General features: G+C 42.0%; 6 protein-coding genes across 6 annotated transcripts; 3 read left to right on the forward strand and 3 right to left on the reverse strand.

Annotated features, from left to right (window-relative positions):
• Window positions 1-5,785: 5,785 nt before the first annotated feature.
• On the forward strand, window positions 5,786-6,583 carry LOC131691439 (uncharacterized). Its single transcript, XM_058977830.1, has 2 exons — window positions 5,786-6,079; window positions 6,183-6,583. The coding sequence occupies exons 1-2, from the start codon at window positions 5,903-5,905 to the stop codon at window positions 6,552-6,554; spliced, it is 549 nt and encodes a 182-aa protein (XP_058833813.1). The 5' UTR covers window positions 5,786-5,902; the 3' UTR covers window positions 6,555-6,583.
• A 152-nt stretch (window positions 6,584-6,735) lies between these two features.
• LOC131691438 (probable tRNA N6-adenosine threonylcarbamoyltransferase) lies at window positions 6,736-8,005 on the reverse strand. Its single transcript, XM_058977829.1, has 2 exons — window positions 7,828-8,005; window positions 6,736-7,771 (listed from the first exon to the last, which is right to left on the reverse strand). Exons 1-2 carry the CDS (start codon window positions 7,940-7,942, stop codon window positions 6,849-6,851), a joined length of 1,038 nt encoding a protein of 345 aa, XP_058833812.1. The 5' UTR covers window positions 7,943-8,005; the 3' UTR covers window positions 6,736-6,848.
• A 984-nt stretch (window positions 8,006-8,989) lies between these two features.
• On the forward strand, window positions 8,990-11,266 carry LOC131688228 (uncharacterized). Its single transcript, XM_058972400.1, has one exon. The coding sequence runs from the start codon at window positions 8,990-8,992 to the stop codon at window positions 11,264-11,266; it is 2,277 nt and encodes a 758-aa protein (XP_058828383.1).
• A 1,317-nt stretch (window positions 11,267-12,583) lies between these two features.
• LOC131688229 (uncharacterized) lies at window positions 12,584-13,536 on the reverse strand. Its single transcript, XM_058972401.1, has 2 exons — window positions 13,148-13,536; window positions 12,584-12,614 (listed from the first exon to the last, which is right to left on the reverse strand). Exons 1-2 carry the CDS (start codon window positions 13,534-13,536, stop codon window positions 12,584-12,586), a joined length of 420 nt encoding a protein of 139 aa, XP_058828384.1.
• A 217-nt stretch (window positions 13,537-13,753) lies between these two features.
• On the reverse strand, window positions 13,754-17,081 carry LOC131688230 (uncharacterized). The gene is made up of 3 exons (XM_058972402.1): window positions 16,131-17,081; window positions 15,411-16,014; window positions 13,754-14,982 (listed from the first exon to the last, which is right to left on the reverse strand). The coding sequence occupies exons 1-3, from the start codon at window positions 17,079-17,081 to the stop codon at window positions 13,754-13,756; spliced, it is 2,784 nt and encodes a 927-aa protein (XP_058828385.1).
• Window positions 17,082-20,747: 3,666 nt separating this feature from the next.
• On the forward strand, window positions 20,748-23,564 carry LOC131688231 (uncharacterized). Its single transcript, XM_058972404.1, has one exon. The coding sequence runs from the start codon at window positions 20,748-20,750 to the stop codon at window positions 23,562-23,564; it is 2,817 nt and encodes a 938-aa protein (XP_058828387.1).

The raw sequence follows: 23,564 nt of genomic DNA on the forward strand, positions 1-23,564 counted from the left end.
TGCCTTGTTTCCCCGTATTTTTACACCATTTGGATGAATTTACTGTGGGGAATACTAAAAAGATGCCAGATCTGCATATATATATATATTAGTAAATCTGCAGATTTTGCATTTTCACTGCAGATGTTTTGCAGATTACAAATATTTTGCAGAACAAAGCCTATGCCAGCCAATTTATACACAAGCCTTTAACATTTTTGATCATTTAAAATATATACATACTACATTTCTATGTCAAATTTATTGAAAATTTTTGTAGCAATCTGCAGACTTTTATATTTTCACTGCAGGCTATTGTTTAAATAGACCTGGCATCACTGATGCTGAAATGATTCATTCATATATTGCGCACTTCCCACCAACCTGGACTCCGCACTTTTAAAGTGCGAGTGATCTCAAAACTGCGAGCTGTCAAACAACATGTATTTCAAGTGATAGAGATGGTACTTTCATAGACAGACCAGTCGAACTAACCGGTCTATGAGAAGAATTTAATGGAAGAATGGTAAGTGCGCAGTGCGGTTAGAATCCAGTTTTTAGTGCCACAAGCAATACCTGTCAAAAACATAGAGCATTGCATGAAAATGTATAACCACACTTTTCTGACAGTTCAGTGTGCTTGTTTACCTAAGACTTGTTTACATGGACTTTTAAAATTTAAAATTTGCTCTTTGGAAGACTATCAACTCAAGAGGGATGAGGATTGGAATAATGGGAACCTGGTGCCACATTATGCAACCAATTCGAATCGACCTTTTCACACAAGCTTGAATACAATAAACCTTTCGTTTCGAGATGCGTAATGTCACCCCTGGTTCATACGTTGACCAATCGGCGCTGGATGCAAAACCCGGTGGCATATGCTGAATCGTAAGATCAAGCATTGGGCTATAAAACGATTGCTTTCTGGATGATGGATAAGGATTTGTACACATTTGTTTGTTTGCTCGTGGGTTAAGTCCTAACAAGATGATCCGATTGATTACTCATTTTTAGGTGGTGAAGCTTACCTGAACTTTATAGGTAACGAATTCGGTCGATGATAAGTTGTTGAAATGATCGTTCAATGCCCATACCGAAAAACGTTTCCATTGGTCAGAAAGCCTACCACCGTATGATAGCTGCAAACATGAGGACAACATCGCTTTCGAATGGAATAATTATTTATTATTCGTGTTCAAGTTCCATTACAGCAAAAGTTTCGTCGATTGACGATTATCGCATTGTCGTTGATTTAGCCGGCAAATGCAAAACAGTACTCGGCACTGACGATAAGGAGTAAGAAGGATTTGATAGGAGTGATAAGAATGCAGAGCATTATACATTCTGGAAGAATATCAGTGAGGAGAAATTATATGTAAATTTATATTATATCCCGAGTTGCCATCATTTTTGCACCGCAATAAAGCTTTCTGCAACTGCTGTCTTGTTCAAATTGGCAGGAAATAACTAGGCAGCGAATGATAAATTGCATAGTCAATTTATTTACTTTTTCGGAAGGATAAGTAATTAGTATCACAGAGAACAGACATCCATGATCGAACAAAAATATTTAAAAAACGTGTGTAAACATTTGAATTAATATATGAAAAACACTTGCGCCGCCACACCAACCTATCCCAACTATCCGTCAAATCGATTCCGGAACCGGTTCGAAATCCTGGATGGATTCAGCATGGAATCTAGCTCAAAGAAAACAACCGATTCCGACTCTATCGGTTGACGCATTTGAGCTGGAATTCATGCTGGAAGTCCGAATCGGTCCCGGACTAGTTTGACTGGGTAGAGGAATAACCGCTGTCAATTCTGTCGCACTCAGCCACAAAAAACATGACGACAGTAGCGCACCTGGTTTAGATATCCAAACTACCTTCGAAACCGTTAGAGATTTTACACAAGTTGAATGCTGAAGATGGACGTCTGTTCTCTGTGTTAGTATGTTGTGAATATATATGTGTCGCCGGTGCCGTGTGTTATGGTGGTACCGGACGGAACCGTTGGTCAGCAGACCGTCCTTGTCGTACTGGTCATAGATGCGACGATTTTTCTCATCTGATAGCACTTGACATGTTTCGGAGATCTGTCTTAACGCTCTCTACTTAGTGCAGGATACGCGAAACCGCTGCTAGCATTCGAAAGAAAATTCCTAGCTGCTGCTACTCTATCAGTCTCTCTCTCTCTCTCTCGACTGAGGACTACAATTTCGGTCGACTAAATTATGCTTTGAAAATTGTACTTCCTGGAATTTCACCTAACTAGATCAATTCATTGTGAGGAATTTCGCTGCGTTCCAATATTGCTTGCCTCTGTAGGTGATGATGTGTGTGGATTCACTTCGGCAGCCAGGTCTTATGTTTTGGGTAATTTTGCTATCTTATTCTGCTGAATAAATCATCTGGCTAAAGCCTCTACGTTATACTATGGTCACTTTGAAAACGCCCTGCTATTTAATCTTGTAACTCTTGGCAAGTCACTGTCGAAAACAGTCCTGGCACTGTTTTCGACTAATCCTGGCACTATACCGCTGACGTCGCACTTATTACGGTGATCAAACTTGGCGAGAGCGGCAGTGGTTTCGTCAGAATTGTTCACTCGACAAGCAGGAAGTGCAAGGACTCTGCTACTTATTCCTGAGCCCCTTGTTGAAACCTTCGTCCTGTCGGAGTGTTAGCTTCGTCCGATACCGGAGCGTATTGCTGAACCGAAGCAGTCTGCTACTGGCGCTGCTTCCTTCGAATCGGAACCGCTGAATATTCCCGTTAGCCGAATGTCCAACGTGGCTGAAGGCAAACCGATTGCAGCAACACCACCAACCGTAGCTGAAATTTTGGCCTTTAATCCAAGTCCCTGCCACTGACATAGCGACAGACGAGTGCGGCGCAGGTTGGACCATCGGTTGACTCGGTGCCGGACAGGGCGAAACATTGTCTAACTTGCGCGACTAACATTGTGAACAAAACAAACCAAACGAAATCGATCGCAACAACGATAAAATAATCTAAATTCTACCCAAACATTTGAAAATGAGAAAAAGGCAAAAGAAGTTTTGGTCGAATTCATTATAATTCTATTTAAAAATTGAATACTGTTTTATTTAGTTTGATTGCGCATATTGTTTACATCAGACACACCCCTTAATTCATTGAGTACGTATTTCACTGCCTTTATAATCCTTTTGGAATCAGTTACAATAATCCTTTATAATAATTTTATAATAAGTGTATTGCTAGTTAGGACTTTTATATCAGCCGGGCTCTTTTATAATTTGTTATAAAATCATTATCAAAATTCTTCATAATCCATTGTTGCGTTATGTTTATGTACATGGCCAGATAGATAGTTTTTAACTGGGACGGAACGTGTGGATACAAAAAAACCTAATGTCAATTGTAGCCAGGGGGAGCAGGCAAATGCAGCCAAAGGGAACCGTCAAATGCAGTCAGGGGGGACTGTCGAATGTAGCCAGTCCATTTAAAATATGTGAGGAAGAAAGAGTGGCTATGCAACACAAGAGATAAAATGAACAGAAAAAATAAAAAGAAAACATCTATCCACAGGTTCTGTCCCAGAATTTTAATAGAGAACATCAAAATTCGATTTGTTTGCATTTGGCAGTAGGCCTTTTTCAAATGTTTGGCTAGAAATTCCTTGCTTCTTCAATGAATCATGTACAAGAAAAGTAAAAATGTTAAATTTAACGGAACAATGTATGATGCCGACATCAATTAAAAAATACACCTGAGCGACCTTGTTGGGAAAGTGTTAACATTTGGCAGCGAACCAAACCAAGTTTCTCATACTATGATCGAATCAACAAAAATTCCAAGATCATGTAAACAATCTCTTTGAACTGTCAAAAAAGTGAGGTTAAACATTACCATGCAACCTTCTCCACCGAGAGGTTCACTTTAGTTTGTTTACATAAACAATGAACTTTGTACCGGTGGTGAGTACCACTTCATTTGCCGCGTTGCCAGGAAGCCAAGCAAAAATATACAAAACAGTGCTGCCCAAACACATATTTTGAGTCCCACCATTCTTGCAAAGGTGAAAAAAATACTCAACATTCTTGCATTTTTCAAATTTAAAAAAATCATTAAAAAATCACGATAGCTCTAAAAAGTCTCATTTCAGCGGAAATATTTTTAAAAATGTGTAGTCTTTTGAATAAAAATAAGAAAAAAGGGGGTTAGGTCGGACGAGAAAGGTCTATTATTTTCTCCAGCGACGTACGAAGGATTTTAGTTAATAAATGATGTCTGTATCGATTTTCTTTGCAATTTTCAGCAAATTTAAGACTAAGAGAAACGAAAGCAATGAAATTGAAAAACGGATAGATATTCTATAAATGATGGGGTGCTGATTGTAATGATATTTTCAGCGATTCGCGTAAAATTAAAATAGCGAAAAAAAAATCCTACGTAAGTTATTTGCTATCGTTCTAAGGAATCGAAAAAACTAGTTTTTGACACTAGGAGATAGTGTAAATTCGTAACGATCAATTTAGAACGCCTTGAAATGCGGCCATCTTTGAAATTGAAAAGGCAGTTTTTTCCACACCGTTGGCAACATTTTTATGATAACCAATCACAGTACTCTAAAAATGCCCTGAATACGTTGTTTGATTTTCACTATGATTAGGTAAAAGGTAATGAAAAAATAAAAACATTTCCTAAAATTTAGTCATAGATATTCCTGGAACCTTTGAAATTTTATAGATTGTGAATGTATTTGTCTGAGATGCTGCCTTCTTATAAATATGCATTTTTCTTTGGAAATTTCTGTAGAATATTATTTTAATCTATATGAAGTTTCTCTGGAAATACTCTTGGACTTTCATTGATTTTTATTCTCACTAATATTTGTTTACAGTAACAGTGCATTGAAAACGCCTTCAATTATTTTAAATTTCACTTCGTATTAAAAATTTCTATGTGAATTAGCCTTCTTGGGAACAATAACAAATCAATGGAAATAATTTTAGAACTTCATTGATTCAAATACAATAAATACAATGAAATGAATTTGCCTTCTTTAAAATTTTCGCAGCATATTTTTGAAATGCTATTAATTTTAAATTAAGTTACGACTTTCTTTGATATCGCCTTCTTTTTAGCATAAGCTATTTTCTGGACCTTCGATTGATTGATAATGAGTTCAAAGAAAATTAAATATGCATGAGAAATAGATTTTCAAATTCATTAATATGATCAGCGAGCAAAGACAAGCTGTGATAGGAACCAAACAAATATTTGAGTATCAACATAGTTCTAAATGCAAATGTTCTCAAAGTACTTCTGATTTCAATAGTATAACAAATTGCCGCAAAAAGTGCGTTCCGGGAAATGGTATTCCGGGAAATGGTACATTCCGGGAAACGATATTCCGGGAAATGGGATATTCTGGGAAATGATATTCCGGGAAGTAGTACATTCCGGGAAATGGCATTCCGGGAAATGGTATTCCGGGAAACGACATACAATCGTTTTATCTCTGTAGTGTGAAAGTAGTATTACATGCAATTTCATTGTAAATCAACTGCGAGAACGTTGCATCGAACAAAGTAGAAACTAACTATTATATTTATTGTTTTATGATTGTTTGTAGGGTAAATGCTACTGTAAAATTCTATCCGGAAAAATTTTGTAACACGCTTCAGAAGTGGTATTTTCGCGCTCTTCTAGTGTCGTTTTGAGCCACCCTGTGACAACCGTTAAAGTCACTTCATATTTAACTGATGATCGTTTCTGAAATCCGCCAGTTGGGTATCATTTGACATATTTACATTGCCGAATAAATGAAACTGCATCATTATCATTCACGTTTGCTAAACAAATGGTTACGATTTTACATAACTTGGTAGAGCAATCAAGGAAGATTTAGACCGAAATATAGCTCCATCATGTCAGTCATCAAGTACATTGGTCGTACAACAGATTTCAAAGGTAAACCACTATGGGAAATTGTGGGTAACTTGAAAAACTTTGGGGTCGGTCGAGTGGTCGTCAGAAGCATGTTCGAGCGGTACCCGGAGCCCAGTTACATGCGGATTGTAAAGGTTGAGGCGCTTCCAAATCAAGTAGGTTTTTAATTTTGGAAATTTTATCAAATTATTCTAACCTCTGTGATCATCAAAATCAATAAAATCTATAAATGCTATATTCGATTTTTGACACTTGTAGGAAATTCGCAAAGTGAAAGTCACGATGGAGAAAACGTTTCGTGGCCGCACCTACCCGAAACTGGTCGTAATCGATAGTGTTTCCTACAAAGCTGACTATCGATTACTGTCTAAACATGAAGAGGAATCCTACTGTCGGACAGTGGAAAGATCAGAACGTATTATCGCTACAGAAACTGACATGCCTCCACTATTGCGGGAGTTTATTCAGAGAGAAACTGGAAAGATCAATCCAAAAATACCAGTAAAAATGAAACCAGGTCACAATAATATCTACCGACTGGCAAAGAAAGGTGAAACTCCAAACATAGAAATCCCTATGGGTTTGGGTAAACCAGCTAGTCCTAGGTTGTATCAGAATTGCGACATTTAGCTTAATAATATAACAGTAACAATGGTTTAGATGAATATTATTATCATTAAATATCAATGCCAACATCGTCCTTCTCCTGTGCAACTCAGATATGACTTGCAAGTTTGAGTTTCGACCTGAATCAGCTATAGAACCTATATTGTCTTGTTCGTTTTATGTCTGTCGAAACAGGATATGCAACTTGTGTAAACTGTTTGTAGTACCGAAATGCTGTACAACATAAGTTCTATTTGTCCAGAGAACTTAATTACTATGTATGAACTTGAACTGTGACGTTTATTTCAATTTTTTACATTAATCGTCCCGCCAAGTAACCTCCACCTCATCGGTTCTGTACCTTTGCGTTATTGTTGCCTCCTCCCAGCTCATTTTGGTTCCACTACGATGCATTTCCCAGCCAGCATGTGCAATCATTACTCCGTTATCAATGCAGAAGCGTTCGTCCGTCGCAAACAGTTTAGCTCCACGTTCCTCGCACATGATACCCATCATTTCCTGTAGTCTTTCATTGCAGCCTACGCCTCCTACAATCAACACCTCACTGGAACCGCAATGGGCCATGGCTCTTTCAGTTGTTTCAACTAACATTGCAAATAAAGTCTCTTGCAGGGAGAAGCAAAGATCCTCATCGGACCACTTTTCTTGCTCAATGTCTGACGTTCGCTTCTTCTGTTTCCGGTTAGGTCGAGCTTTCTGCTCAAGGAAGGACAATATTCCGGAGAAACTAACATCCATCCCTTTGACCGAGTATGGCAGAGGAAGATATTTCGTTCCCTTTTTTGCCAGCTGCTCGATGTTGTAACCCGGGCTAGGATCATTAGATAGTTTGATAATCCGTGCGAATCGATCTAAGCAGTTTCCAATTGCAATATCTATAGTTTCCCCGAAAATTCTATATCGTTTACATGCGTAGGATATGACTTGGGTATTGCCACCGCTAACGTACAGAACGGTCGGATTATGTGCTTTCGTTATTAACCGTCCCATTTCTATATGCCCAATGCAATGATTCACCCCGAGTATGGGTTTGTTCCAAATCTGCGCTACCGTCCGAGCGACAATAGCTACCGCAAGCAGAGGAGGCGCCATGCCAGGACCTTTCGTGTAACATACTACATCTATTTCCGAAGGAGCAACACCAGCTGCATGTAGGGCACGTTTCAAAATATCATGAATTTTCGACCGGTGATGTTGAGCTGTTTCCTTGGGAAGGAAACCTGAAATTAAGATTCATCAGTAGTTACATTATACTCAACAGGGACTTCACAGTTACCTTCGCCCGGCGGAGTAATGTAGGTTTCACGCACGTTTGCTAGTACCTCGCCATCTCGTACAATGCCGACACCGATTTTGTTTGCACTTCCCTCGAAACCGATTGCAATCACCATTTTCGCTTATTTACCAAAACCGACCAAAACACACATTGTGCCCACTGTGACAGTATTTATATAAAGGTGGTACAAGAGGTGGATTCTGATTTTGATCAATTCGATCATGAATTGACCAAAGGGCCGAAGTCGTAATGATATCGAATCGAGAAAAATAGCTTTAAAATTCGCTTCAGAAAATTAAATCGTATAACGTTTTCGTTGATAAAATTAAAAAAAAATATTTCGCCGAGTGTTATGAAATGTTTAAGAAACGATTATTATAGAAGTCATATGTGACAGAAACAGTATTTTAACTGTGTTATATTTTCATGTAATTCCCCGGCTTATAATCACCAAAAGGATTCCGTGCCGAACAAGAAGTTTAAAGAAATATCTAATTCCTACAGTTCTACGTAAACGTTATATACAGCGCCTCATGCTTATTGTTGGAATTACATACAAGCAACCCTCCGAATGAGTCAACGAATGCATTCGATAAGTGAGCGAATTCGGATTAATTCAGAATTGAATTCTTGCCTCATCGCTGACGCTCGGTTCGTTTCTAGTATTTTCTTAGCCAATCACTCACAAAGTGCGTTCGCTGACCGTTCGGATTGCACGAACATGGTAGTGGAGAGAGTATTCATAGCATTCTCTCATAGTTCGTTGCTCTATGCTCACTATGCGGCTGAACCAAGCATGAATGGCTATCAGATGCATTCAAACGAATGAGTGAATTTTCGCATGCATGGCTGTGACTGTGTCGTCTTAGGTGCCAGTTGAAATGAATGTTAGCAGTTCGCAAGCCTTTTTGTGTGTCTTATGCGAAAAAAAACCGGAAGTTAATAACCTCCGTATTTGGCTGGAGCACCACTGTTCGGTATCGAAAGGTAACCCCACCAACAAAAACTAGTACCCCTTATCACCACCGACTCTATAAAAGGAGAACCCCTAGCAAGCTTGCTTTGCATTTTGCTGACGTGTTCGAACGTGTTCTTTCCTGGGCACAACATCGCTTGCCGTTAAAGGTTTTCTACGACAGAAAGGTGACGTATTCGCAAAACAATGCCGGTCGATCATTCATTTTTGGTTAACGACGGCGGGAATAAAAATGATAATCCCGATGAGGATAACCAATCCAAAGACGACGAATCCTTCAGGGGTTTTTCAGACACGGAACAAGAAGCAACTGCAGAACCGAAGCAACTGGCGGCTCTCTTTCGTCAGCGAGAGCAAGTTAAACAGAGAATCATGAGCATCCAGCGGAACATTTTGCATCAAGGGCAACCGTCTCTAGCGCTGCTGACAGTGATGCAACACAAATTGTCTGCAGCATATCAGGAGTGCAATGGATTTCACAGCAAGCTGATGGCGCTAATCCCGGATGCGACTGTGTACCGACAAGCAGAAATTTACCAGGATTTCGAAGACCTTTTTGACCTGGTCTCAACGAATGTGGAGGAGCTACTACTGGTTGCAAAGGACCGAGCAGCCTCAGCAGCGGGTTCAAAACAACAAGTCATCATCCAACAGCAGCCTCTAAAAGCGCCAATTCCTACGTTTGACGGCAGTTACTCCAACTGGCCGAAATTCAAGGCCATCTTTTTGGATCTGATGGCCAACTCGAGTGATACTGATGCCATGAAACTGTATCATCTTGACAAGGCTCTCGTCGGTCAAGCAGCCGGAATACTAGACACCAAGGCGCTTAGTGGTAGTTATCAACAAGCCTGGGCCATTCTCACCGAGCGATTTGAAAATTTGCGTGTGATTGTGGAATCACACCTCCGGAGTTTGCTGTCGCTCAAGAAGATGACGTCCGAATCTCACAAAGAGCTGCGATCACTGGTGAACGAGGTTACCCGCCATGTAGAGAGCCTACGCTACCTTAAGCAAGAGTTGACCGGTGTGTCGGAGCACATGACCGTGTTCTTGGTTGTGAATGACCTCGACAAGTCGACACGAAAGGCTTGGGAGTCCACACAACGAAAGGGAGAGCTTCCAAGTTACGAGCAAACCATCAAGTTCCTGACATCCAGAGCCGAAATTCTGGAGAACTGTGAAGCCGCGTACCAGATACAAGTTCCAGCAGCGAATAATCCAAAACCAACAGCCTTATGGCCGAAACCGTCTCAGAAAAGTCATGCAGCCTCAGCAAATCCAACGAAGACCAAACCAGCTTGTGACTTTTGCGGCGGTTCCCACCGCAACTTCCAGTGCTCGACCTTCATCTCTTTGTCCACATCCCAGAAGAGAGAGAAGGTGCGAATCGCTGGGCTTTGCTACAACTGCCTACGGAAAGGACACCTCACCAGAAGTTGTTCTTCCACCAAGTCGTGTCGCAAGTGTGAGGCTCGTCACCACACTTTGTTGCACGAAGATGTGGCGCCAGTTCCAGAGCGTGACGTCCAACCCAAAGCATCGGTGGTAACCAAAGCGCCTATACCGCAACCACCATCCATCGAAGAACCGAAAGCAACCACTACGATAGACCACCAAGTGTCTACATCTTGCTCCAGTTATTTCGCCACCAGCGCGAAAACCGTACTACTGCTCACCGCAGTGGTAGATGCCATTGACAAACACGGCCAACCTTATCCCTGTCGTGTCCTCCTTGATAGCGGCTCCCAAGTAAACTTTATTACGGAGGACATGGCCAACCGTTTGGGAGTCAAGAAGCAGCGAGCCAACGTTCCCATTACCGGAATCAACGAGTTGCGAAGCCACGCTCGTGACAAGGTGATGGTCAAATTCCGATCCAGAGTGTCTACATTCTTCTGTAATCTCGAGTGTCTGGTCACAGCCAAAGTGACAGGAAAAATCCCCACCACCAAGAATGACATCAGTGGATGGCGTCTTCCGGAAGGAATAGTTCTAGCCGATCCAGCGTTCCACACTCCCGACAAGGTGGATATGCTGATCGGTGGAGAGTGGTTCTTCGAGATCCTGAAGCCAAGACATCTAAGTTTGTCCGACAAGCTGCCACAGCTGCGAGAAACTCACCTAGGGTGGATCGTGGCCGGTGTCCTTAAAGAGTCGTACTTCGCCGAAGCTCCAGTGCAGCACTCCAACCTGGTCTCCATCGAAGAAGTCGAAACCATGATGCAGCGGTTCTGGCAAGTCGAGCAATTGCCGGATATCTCCAAGCTCTCCAGAGAAGAAGAAGCCTGCGAAACCCATTTCCTGTCTACATATAAACGAGACCCAACAGGGAGGTTTGTGGTACAACAACCATTCAAAGAAACCGTTGCCAAGCTGGACGATTGCCGAGATTTAGCACTGAAGCGATTCCTGATGCTAGAGAAGAGATTGTTACGTAACCCCGAGCTCCAGACCCAGTAGGGGAGACTGAGGAGACTTGATCCCCTTTTTTATTTTTGAATCCTACTCCGTGGAATGATACAAAAACTATGCATTTTTTGTAGTTTTATATTGTTTCTAAGGTTGACTGATAATCATAAAAAAATTACATGTAAATATTATACTGGACATGAGCTATGAGCATTTTTGGAAAACAACAAAAAACTGGAAAATTCTTTGATTAGTGGAGACTCGATCCCTAATTTGGGGACACTTGATTATTTTTTGAAAACGTGTTTAAAACAGCATTTAGGGTAATAAGCCTATTTTTACCCTTTTTCTATTATCATCCTACCCATCTGAAGCCTTTGGTTAGAGCAGCGTCTGCCATCTTTGCTCAACGCATTGGCTCAAATGGTGTTGCGATAATTGGGGTACTCGATTAGAGTTTTTGCTGCGCTCAAACAGATGATTTTCACCATTCTCAAGACAATTTTGTTATTATATTGGCTCTTAATAAGAGGCGAATGACCTTAAGGCTAAAACCTCTATAATCGAAATAAAAAAATGGCTCCTAATAACAAAGCAAAGAAGCTGAAATAATAAAATTATTAATGAAATAATGTGGTACCCTTTCTAATAGGACAAAAATAGGTACCTAACTCCATTCAATGTTATAAATGTATTGTGGTATTGATTAAATTGTTGTGATTACATATTATTGTAAGTATAGGGACGCAGTGAAAATATAAACGCGTGTAACATGGTCAAAGGTTTATTAAAAAGTAAAAGATGAAGAGGGAAAACCTATTTCCTACATCTGACAGCGATGTACGCTTATTCGAATATAAGCAGTATTCTTGATCGATGTTTAACTCTGAGGTCACAGATATACGACTAGACGAGTCGCAGCTTATTCTTCAACACACCCCCTTAAGCTGACGTGCAAATCCCCATCGCTGCACAGAGGAGTAACTAGAACAAATTCTTGGCCAATAACCAAAAAAATTTTTTTTTCTATTTTTGAATTAGTTATATTTTTTTACATACCTAAAAGCATACTGCATAATGTGGCAAAATAAAGAGTATGTCAAAAATTGCTAAAGAATTTTTGCATGGATGCAAAATAGTGATATTTTAAGGGGTTTTTAATCATTTTTGTTATGTATCCAGCAAAATCGCTTTCATATGATGATGACTGTGTTAAATAAGACAATATTATAACAAACGTAGTTGAACATAACTATTTGTATAACCTCAGCTTAAAAATAACTGAAAAAACAGTGTTGCTGTATATTGGACCAGCTTTAAAAAAAAACTTTTTTTAACATTTTATTCCAAATTTGAATGTGAAAAAAGTTACATGATACGGCACGATCCGGCAATGTTGCTGAAACAACATTACAAAACAAGATTCTGGCTATCTAAAAAACATTAAATCTCTTCCGATCTCGTCCGATCTACAAATTCCAAGCGATTTGAAAATATTGATATTTATACTAATTTGAGGTACGCCGAAATGCTGTAGGGCCAAATACTATGTTTGGCAAAATGTATCTCTATGAATATGTGCACAGGCATCCCTTTTCTTCTTGCTTTTCCACTGACCAACTGCTCATGCAACGGGAAAAACAAATGTATTCACAAGGATCAGCTCAAAAATACTAGTATTCGGAAGGATATAGAAAATTGACCCCTGCACTGGTAGGTGGATAGATGCTAAATTCTCCCAAAAACTAGTTATTGTCTATTTTTAGTTCATATTAAGGTAAAATAACAGCAATAGCCGCAATAAATAGTTTTGGCCAGGATTCGACCCCGGTTGCTCCTCTGTGCGTTGTTCGATTTCGCTCCAGCTTAATGCGTTCAAGGGATTTGGTCAATCCGTCCGCTGTTTGTTCATCGGTGCTAACATAAATCAACTTGATGATGTTCTGTTCGAGAGCGTCCCGGATGTAATGATGGCGTATATCAATATGCTTCGTACGTGGTGTGTAACCGCCATTCTTGGCGATACTAATAGCACTTTGGTTATCGCAGCGTATTTCGATCGGTTTCTCCTGTCCAAATTGTGCTAACAATCCGCGCCACCACGAAGCTTCCTGAACAGTGGCCGCCAGCGCCATATACTCGGCTTCGCATGATGACAGCGCTACAGTTGGTTGTCGTTTACAGCACCAAGCAATCGCACCTCCTTGTAGCATGAAGATGTAGCCGCTCGTTGACTTACGATCGTTCAAATCAGAAGCCCAGCTGGCATCGGTGTATCCTACAAGCTCAATATTTCCTTGTTTCTTATATTGCAACTTCATTGTAGACGTTCCTCGTAGGTATCGAAACAAATGTTTGACTGCCTCCCAGTGCTTGGTTCCAGCGTTCGAGTTGTAACGGCTTAATTGGTTGACTGCATACATAATATCTGGTCTGGTACAATGAGCTAGATACAACAAACTTCAACAGCCTCCTGGTATGGAACTCGTTTCATTTTTTTAGCTTCTGACGTCTGCGGAGTCATATCTATAGTTAGTTTTATACTTGGATTGGATGGAGTTCAAACCGGTTTGGCGTCCTGCAGCTGCTGATCGGTCCCAAGTCCTTCATGCGGAATGTATCACTCAACTTCAGCTTGATCTCATTCATAAGCGCTTCGTCATTATAGACAATGAATACGTCGTCAACATAGATAGCAATAAACAAAATTTTTCCTTTTGCGATCCGATAGTAGAGACATGGATCGAACTTCGAGGATATTAAACCGAAACGCTTCAAAGCTGCATTTAACTTTGCATTCCAAACGCGGCTGGACTGTTTCAGACCATAAAGAGCTTTATTCAAACGACATACCATTCCTCGTTGATTTGGTTTCTCGAAGCAGGGTGGCTGTTCCATAAAAATTTCCTCCTCTAATTCGCCTTGAAGGAACGCAGTAGTGGCATCCATTTGGTCCATCGGCAAATTATACCTGGCGGAAAGTGCAAACAGGTGAGAACTGTGACGAACTACTGGAGAGTAGGTTTCGTCGTAGTCAACTCCCTTTCGCTGCGAATAGCCTTTCACAACTAGACGCGCTTTGTGCCGATCTACATTGCCATTTGCGTCGTACTTGGTCTTAAAGACCCACTTACACTTAATACTTTTCCTTCCGCTTGGCAATTCAGTCAATGTCCAAGTGTTGTTTGCTAGAAGCGCCTCGTACTCGTCAAACATAGCCTTTTTCCAGTTTGCTGAGTCCTCCCGAGCTAGCGCTTCATCGTGAGAAAGAGGATCGCCATCAATTAATAGACTCCTGACTGTCGATACTGCACAGCTCAACTTGTGGTTGACCTGACCCTGGGAATCGGGTCCTTCAGATAAATCATACTGACTCTCATCGTCATTGGGCACATCTGAGAAGGTTTCCTGTAACAAATTCGAAGGCGGCAAATCTCTGTATGAAACTTCAAAATCATCGTACTTGCCTGGACGCCTGTGCTCCCGACCACTGCGCCTCAACACCGGTGATTGCGGTGGATTTGAAGATGTTTGCGGTGGGAGCACAACGGAATCACTGATCACTGCACCAGTTGTATCGTCAAACCCGCGGAATTCAGTTACGCTGTCGTCGATTTCCCCAACACAGTCCGTGTCGAAAAAATTCTCGTCGTTGGAGTCATCATCTATCTGTTCGATTCGATTCTCCGGACCCCTTACATTTGGCACCACATCTTCCCCGATGTCCAATTGCACTATATTTATTTCGACGTTTCTCTTGCGGTTTGCTGTCGCGCATGATTTCGTTGATAAACCGAACTTCGCGGCTAATTAAAACTTTTTTAGACCGCGGGTCGTAGAGCCTATACCCTTTCGTATGTTCATCGTAGCCGACCAGGATACATTCGTGCGATTTTGGGTCTAGTTTCCTTCGCTTCTGTTTTGGTATTTGAACCATCGCTTTTGTGCCAAAGATTCTCAAATGGGATAAATCTGGTTTAATGCTTGTCCAAACTTCCTCTGGCGTGGATCCATGCCCTCGTGTGGGTGAACGATTTAATAAGTAGACAGAGGTGTTTACGGCTTCTGCCCAGAAACTTTTGTGTAGACTTGCTCCATACAATAGACACCGAGCGCGTTCAACTATGGAACGGTTTGCACGCTCTGCCATGCCATTCTGTTCTGGCGTATACGGATTTGTCGTTTGATGAGATACCATGCCGTTTCAGGTAACTCTGGAAACCGTTGTTCACGTATTCTCTCCCGTTGTCGCTTCGTATTACTTTCAGTTTGCGACCAGATTGACGTTCCACCAGTGCGTGAAACTCTTTGAAAACTCTCAAAACTTCTGGTTCCGCTTTTGTCTTTAAGAAATACACCCACATTTTTCGCGATCGGTCATCCACGAAGACAATGTAGAATCTGCTTCCGCTGTTGGAGTTCACTTCCATAGGTCCGCAAATATCAGTATGAACTACTTCGAGCACCTCGGACGCACGCGAACCTCTCTTGCTAAACGGTTGCCGATAGTGTTTACCCATCGGGCACACCTTGCAATCACCAGGATCAGCTCCTACGATCGTCACACCTTTCGCCATCCCACTAGCCAGTTTGCGTACACTGTTTAGATTCAAGTGACCTAGTCGCTGATGCCAAACTTCCAAGTCGACCGCAGACGAACAAGCCAATCCGATCTTGGTATCTTGTTGCCGTTGTTCAAGTTTGAAGAGGTCGTTTTCACGCTTAGCTGTGGCAATGATATCACCATTCCGGTTAATTACTTGGCATCCAGCGATTGTAAAGATAATTGTGTATCCTTTCTGAACAATTTGGTTCACAGAAAGCAAATTTACTGACAGATCCGGAACCAAGTGAACTTCATTTACCGGTTCAGACAGATAGGTCTCATAATAGCGGTACCCTTTGCAGCCACTACCATGTTTCCTCCGTTAGCAGCTACTACTGCTCCGGATGACGGCTTTACATGTTGTAGAAACTCGCGGTGACTGGTCATGTGCACACTTGCACCTGAGTCAATGAACCAGTCCGTTTCCTTTCCAGATGGAATCATCGAAAGCACAACGCATAATGATTCTTTCGACAAGTTAGCCTGCTTGAAACTTCTGCAATCGCGAGCAATGTGCCCATATTTTTGGCATTTCCGACACTTCGGCCCTTTGGGAAGATCGTTTTTGTGCTTGCTCCCGCCGCTTTCTGGTGAATCGCTTAGTTGTCTATTCCAGCGGAACTTTTGCTTCCTGTTCACTGCCAGTGCTAAATCTTGAGTCGAAAATTTCAGTTCCTGAAGCAGTTTCGTCTTTATGGCATCTCCGGTGATGGCAATACCCGAGTTTTCGAGGGCCATTATCATCGGACGATATTCTTCCGGAAGACCGGCCAACAACAATGTTCCGATCCACTCCTCTGATATAGGGAAACCGATTCCTTCTAGTTGATGTGCGGTGGATACAATCTGATTGACGTATTCATCCATGGATGAGCAGGATGTCAGATCTGCCCTAATAAGTTTATGTAGGAGGCCGACTTTTCGCGTCAGCCCTTTGTCTTCGAATGTGTCCTCGAGTTTTAACCAAACATCTCTAGCCGTTGCCGCTTCTTTGACGTGCACATAGTTGATCGGATCGAGGAGTAAAATAATTTTTGCTCGCGCACGACGGTCTTTCGCGACATCAACTGCTTGTCTGGTTCCGTTTGCATTTTCCGTCGGTTTCACCGCACTCCAAAGGTCCTCTAACTCCAGGAACGTTTGCACTGCAAACTTCCACGTGGGCCAGTTGTCGCGACCGGCGAGCCTTTCGATTCCCGGAAGATGGGAACTCATGTGAACTGATTCGGTTTCAGTTGTATCCGCAGCACTCGTACTCATTTCGAACGCGAAAACTAAAAAAAACGACCGAAAGACTTTTTCGCCTTGACTAAACGTGTTCGAATAGGCCCATAACCTATTGTAAGTATAGGGACGCAGTGAAAATATAAACGCGTGTAACGTGGTCAAAGGTTTATTAAAAAGTAAAAGATGAAGAGGGAAAACCTATTTCCTACATCTGACAGCGATGTACGCTTATTCGAATATAAGCAGTATTCTTGATCGATGTTTAACTCTGAGGTCACAGATATACGACTAGACGAGTCGCAGCTTATTCTTCAACACATATTACTATTTTTGTTACTACATATTACGCATCTCTCATGTAAAAATCCTTCCACCTCTGCGTATTAGAGCAGGAAGGGCTCGTTATAATTTTCTGCTAGGAAAATCACTCGATACAGAAATCCAATGGACCTACGAAATATGTCTTACCTGTTTAATTCGCTGACTCGAGAAAGACTGCCCGGCACTCGCTATCGCAGCCGCTGTGCTGGCGATGCCGCTCAAGGATCCCGCCAACATTGTATGACAGTGTTACCAACATTATATGGAAGTGTTACCAATATTATCACGAGGAAGGGGTAGGAATATCGTGTCCAGCTAGTACCTCACATCTCACAAGATTTTTTTTACGAATTCCCCAAATCTCTGTGCAATTATTTGAAAGCTGTCGTTATTATGGTTGAGGAACGTCAAATGTGGGATGCATAGTTGCTTCGTATACTGTAGTAAACAATTACAGTTAAGTTTCTGTACGATGAAGCGTTCATTTTTGACAGTATTTTTGTTATTTTATGGCAACAATGACTTCAATTGTTCTGGTGTGAATTTGGTTATTTTCAGTGATGTGTATGAAGCATGGCGAAGGGGATCAAATCTCCACAAATTTGAAGGGATCAAGTGAACCCATAGCATCTATTTCAGCAAACTTTCGTACAAGTATAGTTGAACAAAAAAAAATTAAAGGGTTGTGTACAGGACACGACCACGGTGACATTAAAAATATAGCTTTTTTCAAGAGCGTGCAAATGAATTTTATCTATCACACATATCGACACACGTTCTTGTTCACTCGCCTGTTTTCATATGTTACAATTTGCTATATACCCTTCCCATTAAAACATAATTTATTGAAGGTCTTTTAACGGTAATCTTTTAATTAATCAAGTATCTCACTAGGTGATTGGCATTATTTGGCTGATCCATCTAGTAAAAATAGGCTGGTCTGTCCAGAAAATATATTCAAAAGAAAAGTTCCATATTGAGAGCTGTGATGAGGAAGCCCACGCCCGCCAACGGAAATATACAGATTCTCCATGAAATATGAAATTTCATTTTCCATTTAAATTTTCAATAATGTACTAATGATCTTAAGTAAACAATCTTAAGGTTAAGTATTTCTTGATCGATTAGTGGTGGAAAAATGAAATTATTTGATAAATTACATTGTTATGCAACGTTCGCACTACCAGTTAAAACGGGTTTTTATGCTATCTTGGTGACATTTTTCTTGTTGCTAATTATTAAAACGTGTTATAACTCTGTAGTGTAAACATTGTATTATTAAACCAATTCTGCAGCGTTTTATGTTATATAGGTGTTTTATGTGGTAATAGGACTGACATAATTATATCTTCAGTACAGCGGTTTGTTTCATAATTTAAAACAGATTTATTTTAAAATTTAAATTAGTATACCCAACCGTATTTGTTGTATACCTTAAAACGCAATTAGAACTGTATTTTAAATACATAGGGTAGGACAGATATTCTGACTGGTTAAACTGGGAAAACAATTTTGAGTCCAGTAACGCTTAAGACATGGCTTGAATTTGAATCGAAAAAGAACACCCGCTTCAACTGCTGCTGGGACGGTAAGTTCTGTTTTAAAATTTTCCGTTGTGTGCAGTACGAAACAAAAGTGTTTGAAATTAGAAAACAAAAAGTTCTGCTGGGAATGTGATTGTTTCCGATGCAATTACACTCAGATTTTTCACGCAGGGGATACAGGCCGTGTAAATATAAAAACCGCGCAAATTTAAAAAAAAAACGCGTTAATGAAAACCGCGTAAATTTCAAAATCCGCGTAAAAAAACCTGAGTGTACTCTCCTATATAAAATACTACGCTGCTGAACAGTGCAATAACAACAGAAGCACGTTGTCAGATGCCTTACTGATAAAAAACATATAACCGAAATATGAAACATGAAAACCAATAGGCTCTTTACCCTACGCAGCTACAAAGCGCCGTAAACATGGATTAACAAGTTACAACGCACACGCATGCATAAAAATATATTTTTTTTTAAACGCAACACTCTTAAGCAGCACACACCGTATTGAATTAAATCCAAACCACCCCGCCCACCCACTTTGCAAATCATTCTGTGACACCATTCTGGTACCCGACAAATCCGCACACGGCCACCGCTGCCGAAAATGCATAGCGTCTACCGCTTATTGTAGTGCCCAGACGCTGCAGCCATAATCTTACCCGTTCGACACGAGAACGAAAACTGATTCAAACGTGTACGCGTCACCTCTATTTATAAACTAACCGTATATGGTTTAGTCACTTAGGTGCGAGTGTGTGCAAATGCCAACGTTACCGAAAATCGATAGCGCTTATTGCATCGCCCGGAGACGACGTTGCTCGTGTGGGATAAGAGCAACAACTGATTTAAACGGACATGCGTTGCTTCTATTTATGACTTTTCGTGTTTCATTGAGCAACTAAGCTGCCCTCTTTTGACGGCTGTGTCTGAGAAATCTACCTCACGAATGGTATTTTTCCCGTTTTTCGTGAACTTTTTAATTTTATCAATTTCCAAAAGTCTACTTTTATTGGGGAGATATTAAATTATTACCAATATTTAAGTTAGGTGTTTCTGAATCGGTTGGTGTATGAATGATTAAAATCCATCTAGTAATATCGGAGTTATAAGCGTGCAAACCTTACATAGTTTCGTTACATGGGAGATAGTTTAGATTTTAGAATGACACCTAGCCCCAGATAGTGGAGTAAGACATTTTTAATGTCAAAAACAGCTCAATCATAACGTATTCATATAATTGACATTCTCCTGTAATTCTGTATGCAAAAGTATAGTATGTAGTGGGTGACTTTATCAATTGTATAAAAGTTTGAAAATTTAGAAAATAAATCTTCTTCAGTTCTTCTGAGATTTTTTTTCTTTGAATCGGTAAAAATTCGGTAACACATGTCCAATTTATTTTTTTGTGTTAAAGAAACTTATGTTTAGATAAAACTGCGCAACTATCTAGTATATTCGATTAATGTATTGTGATCCGCCTTTGAGTTACAATGATGGGATCTAGTCTCCCCGGGAATCAAGTCTCCTCAGTCTCCCCTATATTGAGTTCATCCGAGAATACGAGACTCTCGGTCATTGCCATGAAGTGATCGAATCAGATGACCCACCGGACCAGAAAAATTTTTACCTGCCACATCACGCCGTTTTGCGTCCCTTCAGTTCAACCACAAAATGTCGAGTGGTATTCGATGCCAGTGCGAAGTCGTCCCCATCCAATCTTGCGTTGAACGACGTACTCCTCGTCGGTCCGGTAGTGCAAAGCGAGCTGTACTCCATCATGCTTCGATTTCGCACCCATAAAGTAGCCTTCACAGCAAACATTTCCAAAATGTATCGGCAGATTCTGATGGCACCTGAACATAAACACTATCAACGAATCTTCTGGCGTGAACGAACGTCTCAACCGTTGCGTGTACTGGAACTGGACACCGTTACTTATGGCACAGCATCGGCACCATACCAAGCAACGCGGTGCCTGGCACAATTGGCTGCGGAAGAGAAGGATGATTACCCGATTGCAGCCGAAATAATAAAAACCGAGGTCTACATGGATGATACGCTATCAGATAGCCCAGATTCTGGTGCCGATTCGGTGTCGGAAGCTATCGAAGCACAACGGCAACTGAAACAGCTGTTGGCACGCGGTGGCTTTCCCATCCACAAATGGTGTTCCAATTCTCCAGAGTTCCTCCAACACGTGCCACCCGACGAACGTGAGCCCCAAGTGCCGTTGAAAGAATGCGGAGCGAATAAAGTCATCAAGGTCTTAGGTCTGCTCTGGGATCCAGAGGCAGATGCACTACTCCTCGCTAACCAGATCAAGCCAGTGATAAGAGACGTTGTGACCAAGCGGTTGATCTACGCCGAAGTCGCCAAATTTTACGATCCTCTCGGACTGTACTCACCAGCTATTGTCCTCGCCAAACTACAAGCGCAACGCCTGTGGAGCATTAAGGCAGACTGGGATGACCCGGTCGACGAAGAATTTGCACAACAGTGGCAAGAACTCCATAGCTCATTGTCACACCTCAACCAAATCCCAATTCCTAGATGTGTGACAAACAACAACGTGATGGCCTATGAGCTACACGGATTCGCTGATGCTTCGGTCGTGGCGTACGGAGCCTGTGTGTATGTGCGGAGCATATTTGCCGACGGAACGGCAAAGATGGCTCTTCTGACCAGTAAGTCTAAGTTGGCCCCCCTGCACGATTTGTCAATCCCACGGAAAGAGTTGTCTGCTGCCCTCCTGCTGTCCCATTTAGTGAAGAGAGTAACCGTTGAGTTGAGCATGAAATTTCTAGAAGTCGTTCTGTGGTGCGACAGTACAATTGTTCTAGCCTGGATCAAAAAACCGCTGAATGAACTTGAGTTGTTCGTCCGTAATCGCATTGCTTTAATCCAAGAAGAAACCGATGGTTTCAGATGGGAGTACATCAACACCGAAAACAATCCCGCCGACATCGTTTCCCGTGGCCAGCTTCCCGAGATCCTCAGTAGAAACAACCTCTGGTGGCACGGTCCTGAATTCCTCGCCTACGTAATCTATCAGATTCAACCGCCTGCAGCCGTTCCAGATACAGATTTGCCAGAAATGAAAGCAGTCCCAGCCGCACCCACCGTGAAAAACAAACCACTTCCGATTTTTTCCCGATACAGTAGCTTTCGCAAACTTCAACGAGTCATCAGTTACATCCTGCGGTTCGTCGACAACTGCCGTAAGAAATCTGTCGAACGTGAAACTCGTCGAAATTTGACCGTCCGTGAACTGCGCAAATCGAAAGAAGCTATAATCAAAGTGATCCAGATCGTCCACCTGGGGGATGAAATTCAGCGAGTTATACACAAACTACCCTGCAAAAGGATTGGCAACCTCCGACCTATCTTCCAAGGCGGACTGCTTCGAGTAGGTGGTCGCTTAGACCGCTCACAACTCCCTTTCGAAAGCCGACATCCTATCATACTGCCGGACAAGGACCCTCTGGTGCGTATGATGATCCGTGAAATGCACGTTGAGCTACTTCACATCGGTCAAAGTGGGTTGATGAACGCCATGCGGCAACGATACTGGCTGCTAAATGCTCGATCCACTATCTGGCAAATCACGCGGCGTTGCGTGAGATGCTTTCGATGCAATCCAACCGACACGACTCAATTGATGGGCAACCTGCCCTCCGCGAGAGTTGTTCCGTCACCGCCCTTCGCAGTCACCGGTGTTGACTTCGCCGGTCCATTCTGGGTCAAACAAGGATCGCGACGACCTACTCTCGTAAAGGCATATATAGCCGTATATGTCTGTATGGCTACTAAGGCCGTTCATTTGGAAGCAGTGTCCGACCTCAGCACCGACGCTTTTCTGGCATCCTTGAGAAGGTTCATCAGTCGCAGAGGATGCATTCAAGAGTTACATTCCGACAACGCCACGAATTTTAAGGGAGCAAACCACGAGATGCACAAGCTCTACAATCAGTTTCGTGATCAGCAAGCGGTCCAACGCATCGAGCAGTTTTGTCACACACGAGAAATCGAGTGGCACTTTATCCCGCCTGACGCCCCCGAGTTTGGCGGACTTTGGGAAGCGGCGGTCAAGTCCGCCAAAACACACCTCAAACGTATCGTAGGGAACGTCAAGCTGAATTTCGAGGAGTTTTCAACTGTCCTCACCGAAATTGAGGCTGTGCTGAATTCGCGGCCCCTGTTGGCCGTGTCTAACGATTCTGCTGACCCGTTGGTGATTACACCGGCGCACTACTTGATTGGCCGTCCTCTCACCGCCTTGGCCGAACCATCATTGGAAAACCTGAAGGTTAATCGTTTGGATCGATGGCAGCATCTGCAGCTCATGCGTGAGCACTTTTGGCGTGCCTGGAGCCGAGATTACCTCAACACGCTACAGCCTCGGAAAAAGAACTTACGAACCATGCCAAATATCTGCATCGGCATGATTGTTCTGCTTCATATTCGCATCCAGCCACCACTCCATTGGAAGTTGGGGAAAATAACAGCTGTTTATCCAGGCGAAGACGGGCTAGTGAGATCGGTCGATGTGTTCGTCGATGGTTCAACTTATCGCCGCCCTATCAACAAAATCTCCGTTCTTCCCATTGAAGATAATCAACCGAAATCTGTATCATCTGTTGAGTGA

The sequence above is a fragment of the Topomyia yanbarensis genome, chromosome 3 (genome assembly GCF_030247195.1).
Source record: "Topomyia yanbarensis strain Yona2022 chromosome 3, ASM3024719v1, whole genome shotgun sequence".
Classification (NCBI taxonomy): Eukaryota; Metazoa; Arthropoda; class Insecta; order Diptera; family Culicidae; genus Topomyia; species Topomyia yanbarensis.

Coding starts and splice junctions, on each gene's coding strand:
- LOC131691439 (XM_058977830.1), top strand. CDS start 5,903: ATGTCAGTCATCAAGTACATTGGTCGTACAACAGATTTCAAAGGTAAA. Junction 6,080..6,182: donor TTGAGGCGCTTCCAAATCAA/GTAGGTTTTTAA, acceptor TGACACTTGTAG/GAAATTCGCAAAGTGAAAGT.
- LOC131691438 (XM_058977829.1), bottom strand. CDS start 7,942: ATGGTGATTGCAATCGGTTTCGAGGGAAGTGCAAACAAAATCGGTGTC. Junction 7,772..7,827: donor CATTACTCCGCCGGGCGAAG/GTAACTGTGAAG, acceptor TCTTAATTTCAG/GTTTCCTTCCCAAGGAAACA.
- LOC131688228 (XM_058972400.1), top strand. CDS start 8,990: ATGCCGGTCGATCATTCATTTTTGGTTAACGACGGCGGGAATAAAAAT.
- LOC131688229 (XM_058972401.1), bottom strand. CDS start 13,536: ATGAAGTTGCAATATAAGAAACAAGGAAATATTGAGCTTGTAGGATAC. Junction 12,615..13,147: donor CTCGAACAGAACATCATCAA/GTTGATTTATGT, acceptor ATGTTGTTTCAG/CAACATTGCCGGATCGTGCC.
- LOC131688230 (XM_058972402.1), bottom strand. CDS start 17,081: ATGAGTACGAGTGCTGCGGATACAACTGAAACCGAATCAGTTCACATG. Junction 16,015..16,130: donor CTGCTAACGGAGGAAACATG/GTAGTGGCTGCA, acceptor CAAATTGTTCAG/AAAGGATACACAATTATCTT. Junction 14,983..15,410: donor GAGTTACCTGAAACGGCATG/GTATCTCATCAA, acceptor CATGCGCGACAG/CAAACCGCAAGAGAAACGTC.
- LOC131688231 (XM_058972404.1), top strand. CDS start 20,748: ATGTATCGGCAGATTCTGATGGCACCTGAACATAAACACTATCAACGA.